At 52.2% G+C, this 24,043-nt stretch overlaps 1 protein-coding gene and 1 long non-coding RNA gene across 4 annotated transcripts in view; one reads left to right on the top strand and one right to left on the bottom strand.

Moving 5' to 3' along the window:
- The window catches only part of LOC120609043 (uncharacterized), a 28,984-nt gene extending 13,898 nt beyond the window's left edge, over positions 1-15,086 (bottom strand). For both annotated transcript variants that reach the window (XR_005654633.1, XR_005654632.1), the window contains exon 1: positions 14,358-15,086. This is a non-coding gene — a long non-coding RNA (uncharacterized LOC120609043). The remainder of the gene's footprint in view (positions 1-14,357) is intronic.
- Positions 15,087-15,145: 59 nt separating this feature from the next.
- EMX2 (empty spiracles homeobox 2) lies at positions 15,146-21,668 on the top strand. 2 transcript variants are annotated; one of them, XM_039871081.1, is made up of 3 exons: positions 15,146-15,834; positions 17,795-17,979; positions 20,175-21,668. In XM_039871081.1, the coding sequence occupies exons 1-3, from the start codon at positions 15,426-15,428 to the stop codon at positions 20,340-20,342; spliced, it is 762 nt and encodes a 253-aa protein (XP_039727015.1). In that variant the 5' UTR covers positions 15,146-15,425; the 3' UTR covers positions 20,343-21,668. The 2 variants fall into 2 exon arrangements, with proteins under 2 accessions (XP_039727015.1, XP_039727016.1); XM_039871082.1 differs by lacking the exon at positions 17,795-17,979 and having other exon boundaries at positions 15,246-15,834; positions 20,175-20,278.
- The last annotated feature ends 2,375 nt before the right edge of the window (positions 21,669-24,043 follow it).

Genomic DNA, 24,043 nt, shown 5'->3' with positions numbered 1-24,043 from the left:
GCTATTCTGCTTCTCTGTCCCAGTCCATGGCAGGTGCACGTGAACAAATATGGTCTCCTCTTGTAACAACTTGCCACAATAGAAATCAGAAGTTCAGGACTGGTAAAGTCCCTCCATTGGAGATTCAGAAGGAGCAAAGACTTGCTCAAGGTCACAGAGAGAGACAATAGAAGAAACTTGGCCAGGATGCAGGAGCTGGTTTTCAGAAGCCAACAAAGCTAAGGCCAGCTCACTTGCCTTGGTTTGGGAACCAAGGGGACCTGTTGAGAGCCACCCATCACATACAAGAACCCCCACACTGGCTCCAGCCAAAGCTCAATTACTGCTGGGAGAGGCATGATGCTCTCATAATGAAGTCATATCTATCGCAAAGATCCTGAGGCTACTTAACTGTGAAATAATTACATGTGCCTCAGAACTGGGAGATCAAGGATTTCTTTCCAACATCCCATGATGCTCTTTAAAAAGTTCACTATAAACTGCAGGTGGTGTGGGGAGAGGCAACATCTCTGAGCCAGGACACCGTGTTTTAATTCTACCTTTTATGTTTTGACATCATCTCATCTATGTGTATCTATCTCTCTTTAGACAGTAAAACAACATTAAAGTAGATTAAAAGAGTAACAATTGTCATCCATATTCACATTGCTATAACTCAGTCATACCCACATGCATGTGTCTCCTTGTATAATTACACAAGCAATACATAAATGCACTCTCATTGTCAGAAATTCACACTGCAGTCAGTAAAAGTGCGTGGCCCACACCATCCCCTCATCAATTCTCCTCTCCTGCCCTGAAGTGACACAATTGTCAGCTGTGTATCTTTTCAGAACTTTTCTCTATGTTTACATCTAAGTATTCATATGTAACCATATAGTGTACGAATAAAACACATAAACAAGTAGTGCTGATTTTAAACAGTAATGGAAGCATATTTTGTATTGTTCTGGAACTTGCTTTTTTCTCTTTTTAAAAGATTTTTCCATGATACTCCCTACAGGTAGCTACTTCCATTTTTAAAATAGCTACGGTTTTCTGTATCATGGAAGCATCATAATTTTTTTTTTACCAGTCTCCCATTGAGGAACACTTAGATTGTTTCTAATTTTTCAGTATTCCAAATAGTGGAGATATATATATATGCACACACACATATATTTGTATGTATCAGCCTCAAACTTTTTGCCTCTCATGTGGCTGATGAGTCTTTTTATTCATGTCAGCAAACTGTCCTACTGAGAAATGTCAGCTCCATGAGGGCAGAGATTTTTTTTCTGTATTCTTCACTGCTATGTGCCAGAACAGTGCCTGCTCAGCATAAGTGCACAATAACTGTTTGTTGAATGAGTAATTGACCAGTAGGGGAGAACAGAGCTGAAAATTATTTTAACGATTAATGCTTGTCTAACGCCTGCACTTTACAAAGGCATTTTAATATCCTAATCACATTCTGTCCTCAGAACAACTGTGTGAGGTCTTTAGATCCTGCACCGTTATTGCCCCCGGACTTATCGATGAGGACAGTATCAAGAGGAAAAAATATAGGCGATTTTATGTCTGGGCACATTAAATAATAGTTATCTAGTTTTCCAACTAGTCTTTGAAGGCAAGGACTATAATTCACTAAATCTTTAACTCTGTTAATTGCAGGTCAATTGCAAATTTCCTTACAAATGGTAAATGCACAATATCGGTTGAATGAATAAATGATCCCTAAATACTATCAATATGCGACTTTTAAGTGGTCTTTTCTTCTGAGGGCACAGGGTCTCCTAACTCACTCTGCTTTTGAGACAGCAACCAAGCTGTTGTGGGCCAATCTCATCATCTGGTGACTGGTGCAGGGAATGGCCTCTTCCTTCATCTCTGGTGTTGGGGTTATGCTTTTTCCTCTCTCACTACTGGGTCAAAGCCACCTCTGACAATTTTCCTAGGCTTATATACGTTCTAAGTCTTCTTTTACTCTCTGTGGAATTGCAAGTCTTGCCCACCTCTACTCCCTTCAAATAATTTGAGAATCGAAACCAACCAACTCACCCCAACTGTGACTGAGAAGCCAAACTGTAATGCTCTGATAGCTGTGACAAGGGAAGACATCTGTGTCGAGGTAGATTCAGATCTAGGGCCACTGTACTTTAAAAGTGCCCATGACCTCTTAGAATCTCTCTACAGGATTTTACCTAATTCCTTATCCCATTAACTCTCCTTGCTTCAAAATAGACTTCACTCTATTTTTCTGTTTTGTTTAATTACGACGACTCTATCACAACACCTATAAGATTTTGTTGCACTTATTTATTGACGAAGGAGTCTTCCTCTACTAAATAGTGAGCTGCTTGAGGGAAGATATTATGAGATTATTTTTCATTTTTGAATCCCAAATGCCTGGCAGAAAGCAGGTATTTTTTGGGGGGGTGGGGGTGGGGAAGAACTTCATATAAACAGAATCACATAGAGTGTTTCTTTATTTACTAAAAAACAATAACAAAAATGTGTAGACATAATCTCATTTCTTTTCTTTTCCAAGGTGTCAAAATTTAACATTCCCAAATGTTTGACAGTGGTGGCCTCTGGCTTGTGGGAATTTAAGTGATTGTTACTTTGTTCTTTATACATTCTGGTCTAATATAAAAATATACATATAATCTTGTAATAATGAGAAAAAATTAAGCTTTTTCATAGGATGGAGGGATGTGTTTCTTGTGGAGAGTGAACAAGTGAGGTTCAGAATGAGTGTGGCATAGAGCCCTGGCTGTCTGAAGGCTAAGAACACCCTTCCCTGGCAAGGCTCTTTCTAGTGACAAGGGACTTGGTACATCATCTCAAGGTCAAAGACCCCTCAAATCATTTCCTGCCTGGATTATTGATTATCCCTTTGGATATGGAACCGTTTGACTAAAGGATTCCTCCAATCTCAAACTCTTCCTCTTGAATCTTAGCAAAGACCATACACTATGGTCTCTGAATATCATTTGAACACAGATAAAGGCAACTCCTTCTTCCACTTCCTAAATGGCCCTGCATCGCAGGTGGGTGCATACGTGGAACAAGAATGAGTATAAGAGAGGCATAAGTGAAGAGAAAGTTTTGAATCCTGAAATAATACTGCAGGAACACTTAAAACAAAGAGAAAACAACCTAGCAATTTCACAACAGAATGCGAGACCTCACTCCGTTGGTTAAATGGTCCCATATGTGGTGTCTGCAGAGCCGGGAAGCTCACCATGGGCCTGCCAGGGGGCTGGTGCCAGGGCTCTGGGTGAGCTGGCTGGGCAGCGAACAAGTTGTTCGACCTCACTGAGCTCGTTTCTGCCTCCCTAAACTGGGGTGATAATGGCAGCACTGGTTTGGTGGGAGTGTGACTGAAGTAAGGTATGAGCGAGCTCTCTGTAAACCATATACACTACCTGTGTGCCGACTGTTGTTGCTTTTGGACCTGGAATAAACGCTCTGGAAAGAAAGTGAGATCCAGGCTCTGTATCCTATGGTCTTTAATTTTGGGGGGATCCTCACTGGGGCAAAGGGGGTATTTTGATTGGAAATAAGAGATGGGGGCAGTAGTGTCGGAGTCAGACAGACCTGGTTTGGAATCCAGACTCTCACACTTACTAGCTGTGTGTGTGACCCTGGGTGAACCCCTTCACATTTCAGAGCCCCAGTTTTCTCATCAGGAAAATGGAAATAGACATACTTCAGTAGATTGCTGGGAGGACTGGATGAGACAGATCCTTGAATAGGCGCCTAGCACAGTACCTGGGACAGGTGCCATCAGTGATGGAAATGGACTGTCTCTCATGCAAGATGCCTTGGCAACAAATGAGCATTAAATAGACCCTATCTTGTTTCCAGGACACCTGAGCAGCGCCCCTTAAACCAGGATCATGGGGGCTCAGGCGCAGAAATATAGAACTCTGATGCATACACTATTAGAATACAGTTTTCCACTGTACTAGGCATGGGCAAGATGTATCACCTGGATGGAGAAAATACTACAGACAGGCCAGATGTGCCATGCCCATCTGGGAGAGATGCACGTGCATGTGGTTGGCACTGTGATCCCCTCTTCATCTGGAGGACTTGGCAACCTGTGTGTGTTCAGACACCTCCCCAGCCAGGCCAGGACACAGCAGCCATTGGGGAAGGTAGCGGGTTGTTTTATTTTTTGCAACATGAGCATGGTCTGCCCTTAGACAGCCCAGGAGTCCCCTCCCAGGACACAGCAGGGAGGGGACCACCTGCACTCTTCTTCCAAGTCTGCGGAAACCTTCCTTTCTCCAAGGCTGAGGATTGGACAAGATCAGAGGTGGACTTGGGGGTCTCGCAGAACCTGAGGTTTTGCTGCAAGTGGGAAGCCCAAGTTTCTTGGTCAGTTTTTAGCCAAGTTTCACTGTTTTGTTCCACAGACATTCCCAGGTAGCTGTTGGAAGGGGGTGCTTTAAAGGCTAAAACAGCCGACACCACTCTGGAGGTCTCTGCCCCCTCTTGCCCCTTTGCTAGGTCTTCCTGGCGGCCCCTAACCCCAATTTCCCTTCTTGAGTCCCAGGCCTCAGACGGAAGTAGCCGCCTCCTGTTTATTTGGCTGTAAAGTTAGGTCATTTCTCATTTCTGATGCTTTAGCCGGCCATACCTGACTTCGATTCCTCCCCGCCTTTTCCTTTTGTTTTTTTTTTGTTGTTGTTGTTTGTTTGTTTTTCCTCCCCTCTACAAGCTGGGTCTCAGGCGCGATTCTTGCCTTTTAAAGCAGCGTTAACGTGCAGACCTCTGAAATTTCGACTACTTTCTTTGGCTCACCTGGCCCCTGCCCTCCCGCCGGAGCTACCGACTGCCTGCTTATTTTAGCTCTTAATCGATACTAGAAGCGGACTGTAGTTGGGACCTCCTGATCGCAAGCGCTGGGAGCCCCGCACAGCCTTTCCCAGCGCGAGGTCGGAAGGGCGGCGGCCAGCTGGAGCCGAGACCCGCGCGAGCCCGGAGCGCTGCGGCGCGGCCGCGTCGGCGCGCAGGCCGGAGCCCGACAGTGCGGCGTCTGGAGCCCAGAACCCGGGGTGAAAGGCCTCCGCTGCTCTCCCAGACGCCTCAGCTGAGCATATGCTGCGCTCCCCAAATTCATTTTTAATTCATGACATCAGTTAAGGGACTGTCAGAGGCTCTAAACAGTTTCTCTCAAAACCAAAACAACCAGCCAACGCAAGCGAGGAAGGGGGCGGGGTGTGGGCGCGGGGGTCCAGAACGTCGTCTCCCCTTTCCCCAGGGAATGGGCATTTGGAAAACCACTTTCCAGGGGGACCTGCTGTCCCTTACGACAAAGTTACTCCCGTCCCGCCTTTCCCTGGTGCCGAAATCGGACCCCAGGGTATTTGCTATAAAGACATCGCCGATGTTAAAGTGGTTTCGATTAGGACTTTATCACGTTGCATTGAAACGATCAAATACGTCTCTGCAGGAAGATTAAAGGCGCTTCCAAATAGTTTTACACATATGTTTAAAAAAAAGAGAAATACATGAACATGTACATATATATCCGGAGCTATATACAACATACAATGTAATATATAGGGTATAATAAAATATATTATACGTTAAATAAGTAGTATCATAATAACGTAATATAGGAACTAGATGTTAAATATATGTTAGAGTATATAATATGATGACATCATATAAATATTACATGTTAAATAATATACAATACAAACGGACTATATATAATGTATTATAGATCACGTATAGTAAACAGAATGTCCTCCTTTGAAATATCCAAGGTGCTGGAGGCTCCGTATCCCTGAGCCCCAGCTCAGTACAGGGCGCGCGGGAGGAAGGAGGGAGACGCACAACGGTTTCCCCATGCTGGTGCCGCCAGCCCAGTCCTTGTCCCTTCCCAGGTCCCCACAAGCCCACGTGTCTTGGAGTGGATGTAAGGATTCCAAAACACCAGCTCCTTATTGGAGTAACGGAGTTAACAGATGATATCTTGTAGAGGTCAAACTCGGGTGGGGACAGGGGCACAAATTTCTTAAATGAGACGCGAGGGCGTCCTTCCCCACGTTCACGCAAGCCCCAGCCATTTGGCGTTTGGTCCGGGGAGTTTAAACTGGAGTGTTCTGTCTCAGACACGTCAGACAACGTAAAGCGCCGTTTTCCACCGTAGGCATTTAGAGGTAATTTGGACATTGAAACGAATATTTATATGCAAGACTTGAATGTTGTAGAGGCCTTTAAAGCTGCGGTTAGAAAGGCGCTTAAGAAACCCGCGTATGGGCTGCAAGGAGACGATTCAAAGCAAAGCAAAATGCACAGTTAGAAATTTAATATTAACCACGCACTCGCAAGTAATGTAGCTTAATGATAATTGCTATGTGTGTTTACTCTTCTCATGCTGAAGAAATACTTGACTGAGAAGTTACCCTAACGAGTTATATCGTTTAAAATGGGGGGGAATATCTCAGTGGGCGACGCTGGGTTGCTGGCAACCTAAAACAGTGTGTATGGGAATTAATTTTCCTCCAGAGTTATCTAGAAGCGGAACCTCAAATCAATTGTCTGGAAGATGAGGGTGCGTGTTAAGTAAAGGCTGTTTTCCATGGGAACGCGCAGTGCCCCTCCTCAGAGCAGCCTCCGGACCCCAGACCCTCTCTCGACCCCCAGGGCCCGGGCGGGAGGCCGGGCGCGCGCCGCGGGGAGTGCCGGGCTGCGGGGCCGGGCTTCCGCGGCTCAGGGACGCGCCGCCGCGCCGGCAGCTTTTATTTGCAGTTTCTTTAACTCTCCATTTCTGGTTCTCTTCCCTTCGAGCGCCCTGCCGCGGAGTGTTAGAGAGCCCTGTCGTCTGTGGGCTCTCAACTCAGAGTCAATATTATCTCAGATGGTCACAATAGACTGGAATGAAAAGCTAATATTGAACCAATGAGGTCCCTGCCCGCGCCACTGCCATGCCATCCTTTGTCGCGCAGCCCTGGCGAGCCGCTGGCGGCCGGCTAAGCGGAAGGGGTCTGAGGTCGGGCCTCACCAGGTCCTGGCCACCGGTGGGAGGGACATGCGGGACCCAGCGCAGAGGCCTCGGAGGCCCAACTGGGCTTCGCTCTCCTGCAGGCTCCTGGGGATCCCCTCGGGCTCCACTCCCGGCCTCTCCTCCAACCACCAGGGGTTTGACGCGAAGCCGAGGGCTCCGCGGGGCCGCAGGGGAAGCGGGGCGCACGGTTCGTTCCTGCGACCAGACACAAATAAGGGAGCGGGGCCTGGCGTGTGCAACCTCTGGACGTTAGGGGCCCAGAATGTGAACGTAGCAGGGGAGAGGGGCGGCTGTGGGCCTGGAACTAGAGGGCTCCTTCCTGCTTGCCTTGGGGGGCAGCCTGGCCTGCTTGCTGTCCCCCGTAATTAAAGGCCTCCATGGCCGCAGCCAGCGCGTGGTTGCTCATGGACCGGGTCTGCGCGGGATGGGGGCTGTCAGTAGACCTCTTCCAAAGCTCTCAGCTCCTGTCCACTCTTCTGTTCCCCCAGCTCCGCACAGGCTGGGCAGAGCTAGGCAGAGGACGCTAGACGAGGGGCTTTAGGTCCTTGTGCTGGCTATGAGGGAAGCTCGGGCCGTGCCCCGGCTTTTCCGTCCGCCAGTGCAGTCATTGTTCTGTGGGCACCCCCGGAGGTGTCAGGACCGCTTTGAGTTGCCCCCAAGAGCAACGCGAAGGTGAGGAGCGCACGGAATCTCGGCAGCGGCGCCCAAGCGCCGGGCCACCCAGCGCTGCCTTGTCAGCTCTTCCCCTCACTGGACGCAGAGATGCCGCCGACGGCCCTCTAGGCCTACACCCGGGGCTTGAATCGGCAAGGGGCGATCGGGGAAGAAAAAAGAGGGTCTGGATCGAAGCCTGAGCCCGAGAAAAAGTGTCCTACAGGACAATGGTGGGCAAGTGGGCTCAAAACAAGTGCAGGAGTTACTCTACACCGTAGGGCTGCCTACAGAGCTTCGCCACTTGAGACAGTTCGGGCGCCCCCGTCTGCCTGCCCGAGCTTTTCGCTGTCTTCTCATTGGCTTGAACGCAGATGTGTCTGGCAACGCTGGGAGGTGTGGGGGGCAGAGGGGAGGCAGGACTGTCCCAGGGCTCCTAGTGGTGCGATCTCTGCACTCGGGGCCAGGAGGTGGGAGTGCTTTGTGTAACCCCTCTGAGCCTCAGTTTTCTCATCTGGAAAATGGGTACTGTGACCCCTTTTATACCACCACATTGTGAGGTTCGCTGCGATCACGGGTGTGAGCAAACACGCGTTTAAATGCTAGAACTCGATACAGGCGAGAGGAATTGTTCTTTCTGGCCTTCTCCACATCCTCCCCAAGTTTCATGAAGAGCTGCTGCGTCCAAGAGAAAAAGCTTCCTTCTTTCCTCACATGGCCAAGATCCCCTTTCTAAGCCCCAGCCCAGCCCTCAAAGTCCAGATGATGAAGAGGTATCAACAGAGGTGATCACCAATTTCCGGAAAGCGGGGCTGGTGGGATGCCAACGTTTCAGAAGCCATTCTTAGTTTCCAAGGTGGATCACCGCTTACAACCCTAAGAAGTTCCTTAAAGAGCTAGACCCCGTGTTACAACCCCCGCGACGGGTAGCAGCGAGAGCCGTTTCGAACAAAAAGATGCGAGAGAAGCCCGGGAGGAACGGGAAAATGAGTCCCCTGCCTTCTATCCTGGCCCTGTGGCCCGCTGGAGGCCACCTTGTCTGGCCTCCAGGAGCACCTGGCAACAGTGGGTGCCTTGTGGCCCAATGGAACCACAGCTTTTGGGGCTGTTGGAGGGGAATGTGACAACCCCACCCACACACTGGAGGGGGGACTGTGCAGGGGAGACAGCTGTCTCCACCCCCTTAGCTCAGTCACTTGAGCGGGAGCACCCCCGTTCCCTAATTCCTGTGTCCCTATCTGTGTGCCACCATCTGTCCCTCGCCTATCCTTGCTTGACCTTAGACTTTCATCTGTAGGCAGCCAAGGGAAAAAGAGACATGGATGTCCTTTGATTCTGTTTCCTTGCTTTCAATGGTGAACCAGGACAGCGCGCGTTGAGGGATTGACGAGTTTCAACGTGATGAAAGAGGTAAAGCTCCATGGCCAGGTCCTGCGTGTGGCTCTCCGCCACAGTGCGGAGTTCCTGGCTCTGAAACGTTGAATCTCAACGGATAGATCTCGAGAAACCCAGAGCTCATAGGCTCCTGCTAAAGTCAGAAGGATAGCGCCTATCGACTGCACCAGAGGCAGAGCAACTGACTCTCCTGCGAGGGCGTAGTCCCTCGGACGGATGCTTTGAACAACTATGCGGGGGATGTCGCACCGGTTTCCAGCGCAACCTGCGCGGGTTCCACGGCCTCAACTCACCGGAGGATTCAGGCTACCTCCCTCGGGACGGACAGGATCCGCGCGGTCCAGGTGGAAGGGACCGGTCACCCGCGCCCAGGGAAGGCCGCCCAGTCTCGCGAGTGATCAATCACCACCTCCGCAATAACCACCAAGACCCCTATCTCGGGCCATGCTTGGCCGGCCACGAGGGGGCGCGAAGCTGGGAGGGCCGCGCCCTGCGACCCCAGCTCTTCGGACTCCACTCATGGTGGGGCTAGGGGAGGCCATCAAGGGCCCATTTTCTGAACCACCGTGGTGGGGCTGCGGGATATTGGACCTCGGGCATGGAGTTGTGGCCACCTTTGCGCGACAGCTGGCCATCGCCCTGGCACAGGCGATCACGGCTATCTCGTTCTTTCTAGAGTAGAACCCGTCCCCCTTTCTCCACCCTTTCGAAGAAAGCTCGACTCCTAGTGGAGCTGCAATTCTAGCGTGGATGGTGAATTCCGCAGAGGAGAGCTGAAGCTGATGGAGGGAAGAAGGACGCATTTCCAATTTGTCCTCTCTCCTCTGTGGCCAATGAGCCTCCTTTGACTTCCTCTCCTGGCTGGGACTGAAGTCGCGCCAAGAGCTTGGCAGTGGAGCGCAGCCCCAGCACTCTCCGGGGCTCATCCGACTCAGGAGCTCGGAGGGCATCGGGCCCGCGCTCGACCCTCGCCACTAGGCGCCGCTGCGCGCACGCGGATCCCGGGGTCCGGCCGCCAAGCTGGCCTAGCGAGCAGCCTCTAGGAAGGAGGCCAGAAAGGGATTTGCTATAATAATAATAATAATAATAATAATAATAATAATAATAATAATAATAATAATAATAATGCTGCTGCTGCTGCTGCTGCTGCTTTTAAGGTATTAATTCTTTTTGTATTCCCGCCTACGTGTTCGGAGAGGCCCGGTGACTGGGAATCAGCGGGTTGAAGGAATTTTTAAACCACCGCGAGGCTTCCCCATCCTGGGACACCTTTTGCATGCCTTAGTGGGGGAAAGGGCTCACCCTTCACTGACATCCGTGCTTCTGGCTGCCTGGTACAGGCTCACTGGGAGGGTCTTAACTTCCGGGAGCTGGATGTGGAGAGCGCGACGGGTTGGCTGGACCGCCGCACCAGCCCATGGCCTAACAATATTTGATGAACTTAACTATGTTAAGTGTTAGCTCACTTATTCCACTCAACAACTGTTATTGATATATCTTTTCCAAGGACAAGAAAACTAAGGCTCAAAAAGGTGAAGGTCACCCAGTTAGCCACCCCAGGCAGCACTTGGGCACTGCACTTACCCCAGCTACTGCACAGGCCAAGCAGGAGCCAGGTAAAGGTGAAGCACTGCTGTTTGTTCCTCTGAAGGCAGGGGTCTCGGCAGGAAACTCAGGACAGAAGGTTTTGGACAATCTCCAGAAATCTCTGTCCTTTGATGCCTCCCACTAACCAGATTTCAGGCCTCTCTCACCCAAACACCTCCTTAGGGAAGTCTTGGCCTTTGGGGAAACACAGAGGAGCTCATAGTAGGAGTGTGAGACCAGCAACAGCTTGTATTTGTTCAACTTTATTGTTCAGTCTTGGAGCCCAGCAACAAACCTTGGAGGTAGGTAGGTAATAATAACAACAGTAATATCAAGGACAGGAGCTAATTTTTATTGCAGCTCATCATATGCTAGACACTGCCCACCACTTTGCTTGTCTTATCTCCTTGGTCAGCCCCAAGGGCCAAGATGCTATTCTTTAGTCCCATTTCATAGAAGAGATAACAGAGGCAAAGAGAGATTAGGAATTTGCTCAAGGTCACTCAAGTATAACAATAAGGTATAACAAACATACGGTAAAATTCGCCCTTGTAGTTTACAGTTCTGAGTTTTGTAAAACGTCTACAGATGTGTAAGTACCACTACAATCAGGAACTAGAGGGGTTCGGTTCGATCACTCCCCAAAACAGGCCTGACTCCTGCCCTCCACTGCCTTGCAGACGGCATTGGCTGTATTTTTACAGATGACAAAATGGAGGTTGGGAGAGGTTGCTGTATTGCCCGAAATCACTCAGCCAGTAATTGTCAGATCCGAGATTAGAACCTTCATCGTGTATCTTCTAGTCCTGCTGCCTGCAGAGTATAGATTCTGGCAACTCCCAACCACTCCCAACCGGCAGTGGCATGGGGCGAGAGGAAAGGGAGCCCCTTGCTCTAAGATGGAGCCTCAGAAATCCCCTATTCCCACTGCACATGCTGCCTGTACAAACACCCCCCACCCCAGGGCAGCTAAGGAACAAAGAGGGGCCAGATTCTGCAAGGCCAAAGCCACCAGTAAAATGAACACGGCCACCCAGTCCAAGGACCCAGGGCTAGGGGTGGCTCAGAGTCCGAGTCCAGACCACAGTGCCCAGTGCCCTGGGTGCGCCCCCATCTGCCAGTCTGGTTGATGAGTTACACTCCTCGTCAATCCCCTATTGCCCGTAGGAGCCTGGTGCACGAAACTTCCTGAGCTCCCGGAGTCTGGGTGCATGAATTAGCATAGGTTACCCAGCTTCCAGGGCTTCGGAGGGGCCCCTAGTCACTGGAAACCCACCTCTCCCTCATGAGAGCCCAGGTAAGGCTTAGGCAGGAGGCAGAGGAACTGGCATGCCCTGCTCCTACCAGGAGGGTGGGCAGCGGGAGCCCACAGCTGCCTTGCCCTGCCCACCTGCATTCGGACTAGAGCCCCCGGGGCAAACCTGACCCTCCCAAGGCTGTTCTTGGTGAGGCAGCTGGCCTGCAGAGGATGACCCGCAGAGGATATTGCAGAGGAGACCTGGCCGGGAGCAGCCGAGGCCCTCTGCCTGGGCCAAATGTCCCTACCCCAGGGGGGTGGCTTCTGGGTCTGGGCTCCAAGGGGTCGCTCACTCTCCAGATTCTGGCCGAAGAGGGGAAAGGGCTTAAGGGGATGCCAACGACATCTTAGTGCTCAGCCTTAGAGTTTTGAAAGAAGAGAAACACCCTCACGTATCACACACTGTGGAGACCGTGACTGGATCCACTTTGCCCTCAAGGTCATCTAATACCCTCAGCCAAGATCAGTAACACTAACTGCAAAGAATAGTCACTGCAGCCAGGGTGGGGCTTTTAATGCCCCTGGTTTTCTACCTGGAGCCAAAGGCCCAGTTCGGAAGGTCTTAGGGTGAGCCCGACCCTCCAGTCCTCTTGGAGAGCCTTCCACAAAGAAGGGTACTCTCCCCCCACCTCTCTCCAGGATCCCAGATCTACAGCCTGCCTAAATTGGTTGTTTCTTCCTGGCTTTGGAAATAGAGGTTGACTTTTACCTCCACCCCAGGTTGGCTGGATGGCACAGCCAAAAGACCTTTACCTTTCTCAGTGACTTCAGGATTGCCACTGGCCTGAGTCTAGACTATTGGAGGGAGGGATTTCTGAGCGGGAGACAATATTTTTGGAGGTGGAAGGTACAGGTTCTAGAGAGGTGCATCTTGGAGTGTACCCCACCCTAAGGGGCTGGATCGAACACCCTATATCCTTGGGCCTGGGAAAAAGGATAGGGGGTGGGTTGGGATGCGAGCTACAAAGCAAGGGCAGGAGAATCCGCTAAGGAGGAAAACCCAGCCCTGGTCCCTGCCCAGAGCTGGCATCAGAGGTCCACAGCCTGAGGCAGGGGCAGGTTTCTCCGCATCAGGGCAAAGCTGAGGCCCACACATGTCTGGTGTGTGGACGTGTGTAGGTGCGCATGTCCTGGGAAGGCTGGGCGTGGGAGGGGGCAAGACACATTATCTCCGTTGGCCCCTCACTAAGGTCAGGTGCCTAGACTACCCCAGAAAGCACATTCCTAACTCTTCTCTTGCCTGGAGAGTTTTCCAAAGGAGGAATTTGGACCCCCACCCCAACACAAACCATGCCTGGAATAAAGAAGAGAAATTGACATGAACATAAATACACAGCAGGTGAAACCAGAGTGGGTCAGGAGAGACCCCCAAGGCAGAGAGGGAGGTAGGTGGGGAAATGGAGAACATGTCCTAGACCTGGGACCCTCCGCTGATGAATCTGGTGGCATTTCAGCCTGGCTCACACGACTTCGCTCTTCTCCCCCCACCCCCTTCGACTTTTTCCCTGTCTCACGGCAACCTAGTCACCAAACACAGGCATTTCTTGTCTTTAAGAGAAATGACATGAGCTTCCAAGTAATAGATTTAAAGGAAACCAGATTTCTTTTTATCGTTAATTGTAAACGTGCAAAATACCTGCTGGTACTTCACTTTAGAAGAATGTAATTGGCAAAAAGGAAAAAAAAAGAGGAAAAAAGAAGCGGCTGATGAATAGATAATAGATCTTTAACCACCAATAAACAGAGAGCAGCGCCAGCAGCCTGGGGGATGTGATCATAATTATGCTGCTGCGTGAGCCAATGGGGACGAGGGAACTCGGCCCTAAAATCATCCCAAAACCGAAGGCAAGCTCGAAAATGCGGACACGGCCTAGGACCGGAGACGCGATCTGTAGTCCCTAGTCGCGAGCCCTTAGTGTGCACAGCAACCCATCCCTGGGACGACAGATGGCAGAATAATAATAGAAATTATAACAACAACAACGACGACAACAACAACAACAGCAGCAATAATAATAATAACGATCACAACAGCACTAACGAAATAGTAACGACAACGAAACGATAATAGTAGCACCACATCAGCCCCTCACCTGACCTTGGACCCCCGGTCCCAAATATCACAGAAGGGACTGTTTTGGAAAAGAGATGAACATTCTTCCAGAGAGATAAAGAGACAGACAGCCTGTGGGGAGAGTCTTAAGCCCACCGCCTAACAGGGTCGTCGACTCCCGTCTCAACTTGCAGATGGACAAGCTGGGTCAAGGATCGCGAACGCAGCTACTCGTGGTTGGAGGACTTCCACCCCCAGGCTCCCTCCTCACCTAGGAAACCGCCCAGAGTTTTGCCGGGGGTGGGGATTGGTATAACCAAACGGCTCCGTTAGCCCTAGCCCAGGACCAGCCCGTGTGCGCTTACCCCCTCGGTGTTTCCGGAGCGATCCCAGCTCCCCTGACGCGGGGACGCGAGCAGGCAGCAGCAGCAGAGCGCTAGGCGCGAGGAATCTGCGCGTCTGTCCGTCCATTTGTCCTACCGGCTCTGGCTCAGCAGGCTAGGGATCCGGGGGGCCGCAGCGGAGGCGGCGCCGGCCGGGGACTCTGCAGGGACCGGGGTGCCCCGGAGGGAGTGGTGGTGGAGGAGGAGGCGGGAGGAGGTGGGGAAAGAGGAGGAGGAAGGAGAGGAGGAGGAGAAGGAGGAGGAAGAGGAGGAGGAAGAAGAGAAGGAGCCGAAGGAAGAGGAGGAGGCGAAGGAGGAGGAGAAGCTGCAGCGGGCGCCGCGGGAGCGAGTGAGCTGGGAGCGCGGGGCGAGGGCGCGGCGAGGCCGGGCGGCCGGGCGGGCGCAGGAGGCTCAGCCGAGGCAGCAGCGCCGACTCCGTTCCACTCTCGGCTGGGATCCAGGCCTCCGGGTTCCCAGGCGCTCTCCTCCCTCTGACGCACTTTAAAGAGTCTCCCCCCTTCCACCTCAGGGCGAGTAATAGCGACCAATCATCAAGCCATTTACCAGGCTTCGGAGGAAGCTGTTTATGTGATCCCCGCACTAATTAGGCTCATGAACTAACAAATCGTTTGCACAACTTGTGAAGAAGCGAACACTTCCATGGATTGTCCTTGGACTTAGGGCGCCCTGCCCGCCTTTTGCAGAGGAGAGAAAACTCCCCCCCTCCTTTCCCTGCCTCTAACTCGACCCCACGCCATCTCGCCAAAAAAAAAAAAATTGCCACAATCCGCCTGCCGATTCTTCTGGAAGGATTTTCCCCTCCAGGTTGGGCGTTTGGTCACCAAGATTCTCGGGATCCTCGGCGTTGCCTCCCTCCCCTCCCTTCCCTTTTCCTTTTCGCTTTCTTTCTTCCTTTCCTCCCCCACCCCCCACCCCAAACAAACAAGTCCCCAATTCTCGTCCGTCCTCGCCGCGGGCAGCGGGCGGCGGAGGCAGCGCTCCGCGGTCGCCGGGAGCCGGGAGCCCCGGGCGCCCGCTCCTCGGCGCAGCATGTTCCAGCCGGCGCCCAAGCGCTGCTTCACCATCGAGTCGCTGGTGGCCAAGGACAGTCCCCTGCCCGTCTCGCGCTCTGAGGACCCCATCCGTCCCGCGGCGCTCAGCTACGCCAACTCCAGCCCCATAAACCCGTTCCTCAACGGCTTCCACTCGGCCGCCGCCGCCGCCGCCGCCGGCAGGGGCGTCTACTCCAACCCGGACTTGGTGTTCGCCGAGGCGGTCTCGCACCCGCCCAACCCCGCGGTGCCAGTGCACCCGGTGCCGCCGCCGCATGCCCTGGCCGCCCACCCCCTGCCCTCCTCGCACTCGCCACACCCCCTCTTCGCCTCGCAGCAGCGGGACCCGTCCACCTTCTACCCCTGGCTAATCCACCGCTACCGATATTTGGGCCACCGCTTCCAAGGTACGTGCCACGTCGCGGGGCTGCAGCGCGCCGCATCCCGAACTGCCCTGGGCCTGCTCGGGGTGGGCGCTTGGCGAGGCCTGAGCGGGCAATCCTCCCGCTGGCCGGCCCGCTCTCCCCGTTCGGAAACTGGGCCGTGAGAGGCTGGGCATGGTGTTGATTCCCTGTCTCCAAAGCTGCGGCCGGTTTGGGGGCTGGCCTGCGGCCGCTCGACCCTTTAAGAAAGGGCGCAGCGAAGTTGTTCCCGAGTGCTTTCGGGTCGAAGCAGGCTGGGATAGCCTGCTCTGGCTGCCGGCCGCCGCGGAGTCCTGGAGCCCGCGACGTCCCCAGGCTTTACGTGTCCTCGGCGCTGCCCTCTGCGCCCGGGCTCCGAGGGGCGCGGACAGGGCCGGGCCGCCAGGTTCGCCTTCGACTACGTTCGATTCTGTTCGCTACCGGCTCCGCGCCCCTTCAGCCTAGACCTGTGACTTCTTGGTCTCCGACTTGCTTTAGGCGGCAAGGGAACCTGCGCGCCCGGAGCAAGTCAGGGGTTGTTTTTTCCTTTTTTTTTTTTTTTGGAAGCCCGGGGAGGGGCGGGAAGCAGCAAGGGTTGAAACCTCCGCAGATCCGCACACTCGCCACGACCTGCTCACTTGGGGCGCCGAGCGGCTGCGGCGGGAAGGCAGGTTCGGTCTGGTTTCTCGTTTTTGTTTTTTTCTTTTAAAAGAAATGAACCGAGTCGGGAGACAGGCTAGAGGGGAAGGTCTGTTTGGGTGTTTTCCTTTCTTACTTTTTTGGTTTATTTGTTTATTTTTTCCTCTGGGTGGGGGTGGGGGTGGGGTGGGAGGAAAGTTAAAACTCCCGAAAAGGAGGCAAGTAATCAGTTTAGGGATCGGAGAGGGGAAAAGACCTACCTCCTGCGGCGGCCGATCGATACTCAGCGGCTTGTCCATTCATTAACCCTTCGCGTTCCTGCAAGAACCTAGAATCAGGTAGATGCCGTCCCTTAATTTAACCAAACCAAACCAAACCAAAACAACCATCCGTTCACCCTTATTCCGGGACCGGGTTTACATCCATTCCCGCCTGAGCTGCGGTTAGTTTTTCTTTTTGGGGGGCTTTTAGTGAATCGATTTTTCCACCCGAATGAGTGAACCCGAAACTCTCTGGCTTTGCTCACAAAGTTTAGGGCTCCCTTTCTCCATGCTCTGCCAGCCAAGTTCTTGGTCCCCGCGCCAGGCCCGGAGTAGCTGGAATGTTCCGGGGCCGTGGACAGTCCTATCGGGTGCCCGCAGCTCACTAACCCTTTGCTCGCGTCTCCTGGTTTCGATCCCTTTGCTCGCGTCTCCTAGTTCTCTGGAGCCGGGCAGCGGGGGAGCCGGGTCCTCCGCAAGCGGCCGCGGCAGAAGCCAGGTGCACCCGCCTGTGAGATTTCGGTCCCAGCCGGACAGCAAACGACACTCCCGGTCTCTGCACTTTTTTGGAAGGGAAAGATTTAAATACAGAATTTTAAAATAAGTCCTTGAGAAAACTCTAGTTAGCGGCCGGCCACCTCTCCCCTCTGGGTCAAAGTTCCTCGAAAGGTTATTAGCAAGAAGAGAAGCTGTTTCTTTGGGTCGTGGACGCCGATCCCCAAGTCGATCCCTGCTGCCTCCTCCTGTGCCCCAGGAGCCCTGAGCTGAGGTGGCGAGGCCCGCTGCGCCAGGGCGGCTGCGAAGCCCGCCTAGGTCAGGAGCCTGGAGACTGGTTCCGCTTGGACAGCTGCGGAGTGGGTACCGCGAAGGCGCAGCCCAGGCTGTCCGGGGCGAGCAGCCGGGCCCCTCGTCTCTTCGCGCGACTCCGGAGGGCCCGAGTCCCACGGGCCGACCGGCTCCGGCTACGCGAAGGCCCTAAGTGCAGTGACTTACCAGCCCGGCTCAGGAGAAGCGCGCGGCCCCAGCCAGAACAGCCCCCTTTAACGAAACTTCTGTTTTCCCCGCAGGGAACGACACAAGCCCCGAGAGCTTCCTTTTGCACAATGCTCTGGCCCGAAAGCCGAAGCGGATCCGAACCGCCTTTTCCCCGTCCCAGCTTCTGAGGCTGGAACACGCCTTCGAGAAGAACCACTACGTGGTGGGCGCCGAGAGGAAGCAACTGGCGCACAGCCTCAGCCTCACGGAAACTCAGGTGAGCCGGGCGCTGGCGCGGCGACCCTATCCCAAGTCTCTGGACCCATGCGGCTGGCACACAAGTGCGAAGCTCCGAGAGGGCCACCGGCAAAGAGGCCAGAAGCTAGTTCGACGCCCCCCGCTCAGGATGCATACGTTGCAAGGTGCCAGGCTTCCTTGATCTCCCAAGAAGGGACTGTAAGAGCTTCCCCGCCACAAGAAGGGCGGGGGGCGGCATGGGTTGCTCCTTCTGTCTACTGGGCATGCCTTGCAGTTCCTAGCTAAGACGCTTCTGCACTTTTGGTGAGAGTCTGAGGACTCGGCTGGGGTCCAGGAAGAGGGGGAGAGCCACGGGGGTGTCAGAGAGTATGGGACTCGAAGCAGGAGAAGGCTGGGAATGGGTTAACGAGTTCTGTGCCACCGAAGGCCCACGCTTACTTCGACGGCTCTAGTTACTTCCCCGGAAGGGATCGGAGAGTCAGATGGTGGAGGCCAGGCATCCTGGGTGCGTCAGAGGTTCGGAGCTGGAAGGCTGCGGAGAAGGGCTGCCTCTAGGGACAGACCCTTCCAGCGCAGCTGGGTCCCGAGGCGGGCCAAGCTCTGGCCTGCCCTGGGGCGGGGAGGGGGCTTAGGGCTACAGTAGGCGCTACTGTACTGCAGAGCCCCAGGGCGGGGTCAGAGTTCCCAGCAAACAGTAACGTTTTCGGGCAGCTTAAGTTGTAACACTTTTCCCGAAAGGCGCAAAGAGGTCGAGGCTTTTGTTTTTAAAGGTCTATCCCCCACCCCGGACAAAACCGAGGAGGGCCTCGCGGGTTGGTGCGGGGCCGGCACAAGGCGCCGCCCGGCTGATTTCTCCTGGAGAGTCGAGGCTGCGGTGGTCTTTGTCCGCCTCGCTGCCCACGCTGCCTGCAGTCTTTGTGTGCGTGTCAAGCTCCGAGCGCACGGACGCGCGCCTTGGGCGAGCGCCGGGGAGAAATGAACCGTCCTCCTCCTCAATTAGCAAACTCAAAGCAAATTAAACTCAGCCTTGTTCCAGCTCAGCTTTTTCATGGGGCACTTTGGGGGACTGTGGCATTCCGAGAGGGCAAGCTGGGACCTGGACGGCCAGTCTCAAGGGAGAAGGTGGAGCGGACCTCAGAGGCCCCGGGTAGTGCTATCTGGACAGGCCTGGAGGGCAAGGGAGGTGCAGTCGCCACAATTTCCCTCACCTGTCCCTCACGAGTGGAAAGCTTGGGCAGTGTTACTGTCTGGGCTGGACGCTGAATGGGGACCACCACCCAGCTTCCTTAGGGAGGCGTCGGGGATTGCAGCCCAGTCCTGCCTCATTACTCCCCAGACCCCTGTCAGCCACTCTGGGGAGGCCAGGGCCCCAAGTGCCCCTGGTGGGAAGTGGTGTGACCGGAGTGGGAACTTGGCCCTGCCCTGTCCCGGGGCTGGGCAGGAGGAGGCAAGAGGGGGCCTTCTCTGTCTTCTCTCTTTTTCTCAGTTTCTCTTCTACTTCACCTTTATCCTGAGGTCTTTCAGAAGCTTTCACTTCGAGCCTCTTTTCCTAACTGGAAAGGTATAGCTGGGTTGGTCCCCAGGCTTCTGCACCCCACTGTCCCTCCCGGCTTCCTCCAGCACTCCTACTACCCACTCCTGCTCACCTGCAAGAGTCCCAGGCAAGGGGGAGGAAGCTCAGTCCTGTCTGCCTATCCAGGGCCGGGCCTGCAAAGGAGGCGCTATATTTAGGCAATGCTGCCGGAACCGGCAGAAAATAGAAAGCACATTGGGCCCTGCAGCAAACTGCAGCAGCTGGAGTGAGGCCTTTCCTGCACTGGCTAGGTAGAGAGAGTTTGGGACGTGTCCCTTTATTTTTCCTTACTTATTATTTTTGTAGGGATGTCCCTATGTTTGCAAGGCTTTTGCTCTCAGCAGACTGCGGGTGTCCCGTGCACGGCAAGGTGAGAAGGGGCGCTGTGCACTCTGGGCCGCCTGGCCTGGGGAGAGGGCCCCGGGAGGGCCTGGGGCAGAGAGCCAGGCTTCCCGCCCGCCCCACCCAGGGAGCTCTGCACCCTGAAGGGAGGCCGTGGTGAGGTGAGGCCGGCCCTTAGGATAAGCTGCTGCGGGACTGGACTTTCGTAGCCTCAGACTGAATCTGAGCCCTGCGAAGGCAGAAGAGGTAGGAGGGCGCTGTGGAGGAACTAACACGCCCTTTTTGCCTCTGGCCCGCAGGTAAAAGTATGGTTTCAGAACCGAAGGACGAAGTTCAAAAGACAGAAGCTGGAGGAAGAAGGCTCAGATTCGCAACAAAAGAAAAAAGGGACGCACCATATTAACCGGTGGAGAATCGCCACCAAGCAGGCGAGTCCCGAGGAAATAGATGTGACCTCAGACGATTAAAAACACACACAGAACCCCACAGGAACGGACAACACGGAGCAAAACAGAGACAGGGAGAGGAGGGGAAGAAGAAAAAAAAACGACAAAACAAAAACAAACCCCACACACACTTTCACGGAGAAGGGGAGAGGGAGTCAGAGGACAGCAGCGCGTCGCAGACTTTGGGCAGCGAGGGTGCAGGGTCCAGACCCGGGGCCGCGCCAAGATGGCAGAGGACCGAGGCTCCTTGATCAACATGCAACCCCTTGTCTAAAGAGGCAGCTGAATGCGTGTGTGAGAGAGAGACAGAGAGAGAGAGAGACAGAGAGAGAGAGAGAGAAAGAGATCCAAATGTGGCAAAGCCGAAGGCCCTCTAACAAGGGGAGCTGTTAGTCAAACGCCAAACCAGAGAGACAAGATGATTGGCAGGTATTCCGTTTATCACAGTCCAATTTTAAAAATTATAATAATGATGAAAAAAAAAACCCAACCAGGCAGAAGACTTTTTATTTTGCACTTCGCAGTGTTTTTTCCCCCCAATCTTTAAAAATAATTAGTAATAATAACTATCGAAATTGCATATCCAGCCCCATCCCACACCTGTTCAAAAAACTTGAATTGCATGTAGCAGTTGTTGGGCGAATGGTGTCTAAAGACAGAAAATGAAATGTAATTTTCTTTTCCTTTTAAAGACAGGTTATGTGTGCTTTTTATTTGGATTTTTTCTTTTTTGAGAAATGTGCAGTCTGTAAACACTTTTTGATACCTTCTGACGTCAAAGTGATTGTGAAAGCTAAATTAAGTAGGCTCAGCGATAGTGGACCTCTTACAGAGAAATGGGGAGTTGGATGAGGGGCTGGGGGTGGCGGGGGAGGGCGCCCACAAGAGGAGTCAGGACTTGTGCTGAAAAAAATAGCTGGAAAAAAAAACCCACCTAAATTAATTATATTTCTTGGACATTCCCTTTCCTAACATCCCAAGGCTTTAAAACTACGGAGTAAACTCCTTTTGGTGGTTGGAGATATTGGCCGAGTTCAACCATTCACTGTAAAGGTCATTCCAAACTTTAAATCTATCTATTGCAAAAACCGAAGGACTGTAGTTAACGGGGATGATGTTAAGTGTGGCCAAGGACACGGCGGCAAGTTTTCAAGCACTGAGTTTCTATTCCAAGATCATAGACTTACTAAAGAGAGTGACAAATGCTTCCTTAATGTCTTCTATACCAGAATGTAAATATTTTTGTGTTTTGTGTTAATTTGTTAGAATTCTAACACACTATATACTTCCAAGAAGTATGTCAATGTCAATATTTTGTCAATAAAGATTTATCAATATGCCCTCAGAGTAGTCGTCTTGGGAAATTGAAGTGAATTTTTTCCTTAAAAAAAAAAATATATATATATATATATTTATCGCTAATTTGAGTGTGGTCCTACCCCAACTAGGCTCAAGAAACAAGCCTCCCCACCCACAAAAGGGCCAGAATGATGGATTCTTGGGCATTTTAAAGAGAGATGAAGGTGGAAAAGGGAGAGGATTAGGAAAACTTAAGTCTTTCAGAAAAGGGATGGGAGAAAGGTTTCCCAGCTAGACCTTTGCCTAGTGCAAGGCCTACTGAGAGTTTAGTTTGAATTGCAGGTTCAAAATGCCTACTTCTCTTAATCTCTATTTATTTTTTTAAATCTAGACATAGTTATGCATTGAAGAATATTCCTCCAGGATTGGGGAAAACACCTAGCAGAATCAGAACCCTGGGACTTTTAAACGGTGTTTCTGATTTGAAACCCCAAATTATAAGTATCTCTGATTCTCTCTCAATCTCTCTCTCCCTTCCTTCCTCCCTTCTTTTTCTTTCCTCTCCCCCTGTCCGAAATCTGCCCAAGGTGAAGAGGCAAGCCCAAAGGCCTCAGCAGCCTGATAAGGCAAGCGTTTTGAGAAACCTCCAACTCTTAATTTTAACATTAAAGAAAAAGTTGTAACTAGTCTTGGAGGAAACTTAGCTCCCCCTTCCCCCTTCTGGGGGTACGAGGTTGTTTTTGCATGCTTCATTTGCTTCTTATCCTGATAGGCTGCATTAATCAGTTTTATTTCCATTGATAGAGAAACCTCGTCTGTTCTGTTAGAGCTACAAAGCGTCCTGCGAGCTTTTGTGAAAGTGCAAATCAGTTTAAGCAATTATCATACCAGGAATATGAAGGGGAAAGAGGAGGCCTTGCCCAGTGGTCTCCTTTAATCTCTTAATCCACGGATCCAGGGGGGCTGCCTGGACATAATTTAGGACAATCTCCCCACCCTTTACACTGTGATAAGGCCAAGTTACAATGCAGGGCAAAAATACAAGCTTTGTTAACATCCTGCCTTGAAAAGTTAAGATTAGACATTCTGTGCACGTGTGGGGACTATGGGGCACTATGGAAATTTTTCTTTCTTTTTTTCCTCCCTTCCTCTCTTCTAAAGTGGAATTCATTCTTGGTCTCTCTCCCTCTTTTTTTTCTCTCTTTATCTCTACGTGTCTCTCCTTTTTTCTCTCTCTTCCTCTTGAGAACCATTGGCTGTTTGAGATTCATTTCTATTTAGACTCCTCAGGGAAGGTGTGTATGTTGTGGGGAGACTCAGATGCAAGAGGATGCTGGGGAGAAAGGGGACCACCTCCAGAGACCCAGGCGTGTCTCTCGAAGGGACAGGTGCTGCCCTGGGTATTCTGGAAACTCCAGCGGCGTTTCCAGATGCTTTGACAGCAAGACATCCGTGACGGATGGTTGTCCCAAGTGCTTTGCGGTCACTTCTACAGTACCTTGTCCCTTTCTCCAAACAAGTTACTTTTTCCTTCTACCTACTTCCCCCAACTCAGAATCCATCAAATACAGAGGCCAAAGCTGTTAAGATTCAGACCGACCTTTCCAGAAGAAAATTTCTCATCTTGATAAAAGGTTTATTTCTTCAGGAACCATATATTTTTCTTTTTAGTACAAGTAAAGGGGGAGGGTGATGAAGATTTTTTTTTTGTAAACGTCCTATGTAGTGTAACAGCAATAAAATCATCAGAGAATACTATTAGCTTTGAAAAAAAAAAAACCTAAAAGCTTTATTACAAACCAAGCTTTGAAAATAGGGGGGATTAGGCGGCTGAAAGGGTCCCACAATGGTAGGAAGAAAAGGTTTCATGCTAATGAGGTTAATGCCCTTTGTATCTCAGGCCTCCACATCTTCATTACGCGCTATCTCCGGCTGCACCGAGCGGCTCAGAGGGCCGCAATCCACTCCAACGCCCCCCTTCCCGGCCCAAAGAAGGATTTGATAGCAGCTCTGTTCAAACTAGATAATTATATCTTTTCAAGTCGGAATTAAGATAAAGAAAGTGAAGCAGAGGCGGCTCGCCTTGATCCACTGCAAACAAATTTGGCGCACTTTCGAGTCCTTCCCCCGCCTCAAAAAGGCAGGACAGTCAGCTTATTAGCCGCTCGTTTGCTTTATTAATTCATCTATTTAAAGTGGCAGGATTAGAGTGTCTAATGTGGACGCGGGCTGCCGTGGCGCGGAGGAATATAAATATTTGCGAGATGCCATCCCACGATGACTATCTGGGCGCCGAGCGCAGGGCAGGGTGCAGGGCGCAGGGCGCGTGTGCCTTGCGAATGCGTCCCCTTTTCAGTGCGAGCGTGCTGGGCTGGAGCCTTTTGAGCAGGGGGTGCGTGGGAGTTGTGTGTCCTAGGTCTGGG

Source organism: Pteropus medius, unplaced genomic scaffold, assembly GCF_902729225.1.
Source record: "Pteropus medius unplaced genomic scaffold, Ma_sr-lr_union100, whole genome shotgun sequence".
NCBI classification, from domain to species: domain Eukaryota; kingdom Metazoa; phylum Chordata; class Mammalia; order Chiroptera; family Pteropodidae; genus Pteropus; species Pteropus medius.
Note: the sequence above shows the minus strand (reverse complement) of the source record. Positions and strands in the feature narration are given on the sequence as shown.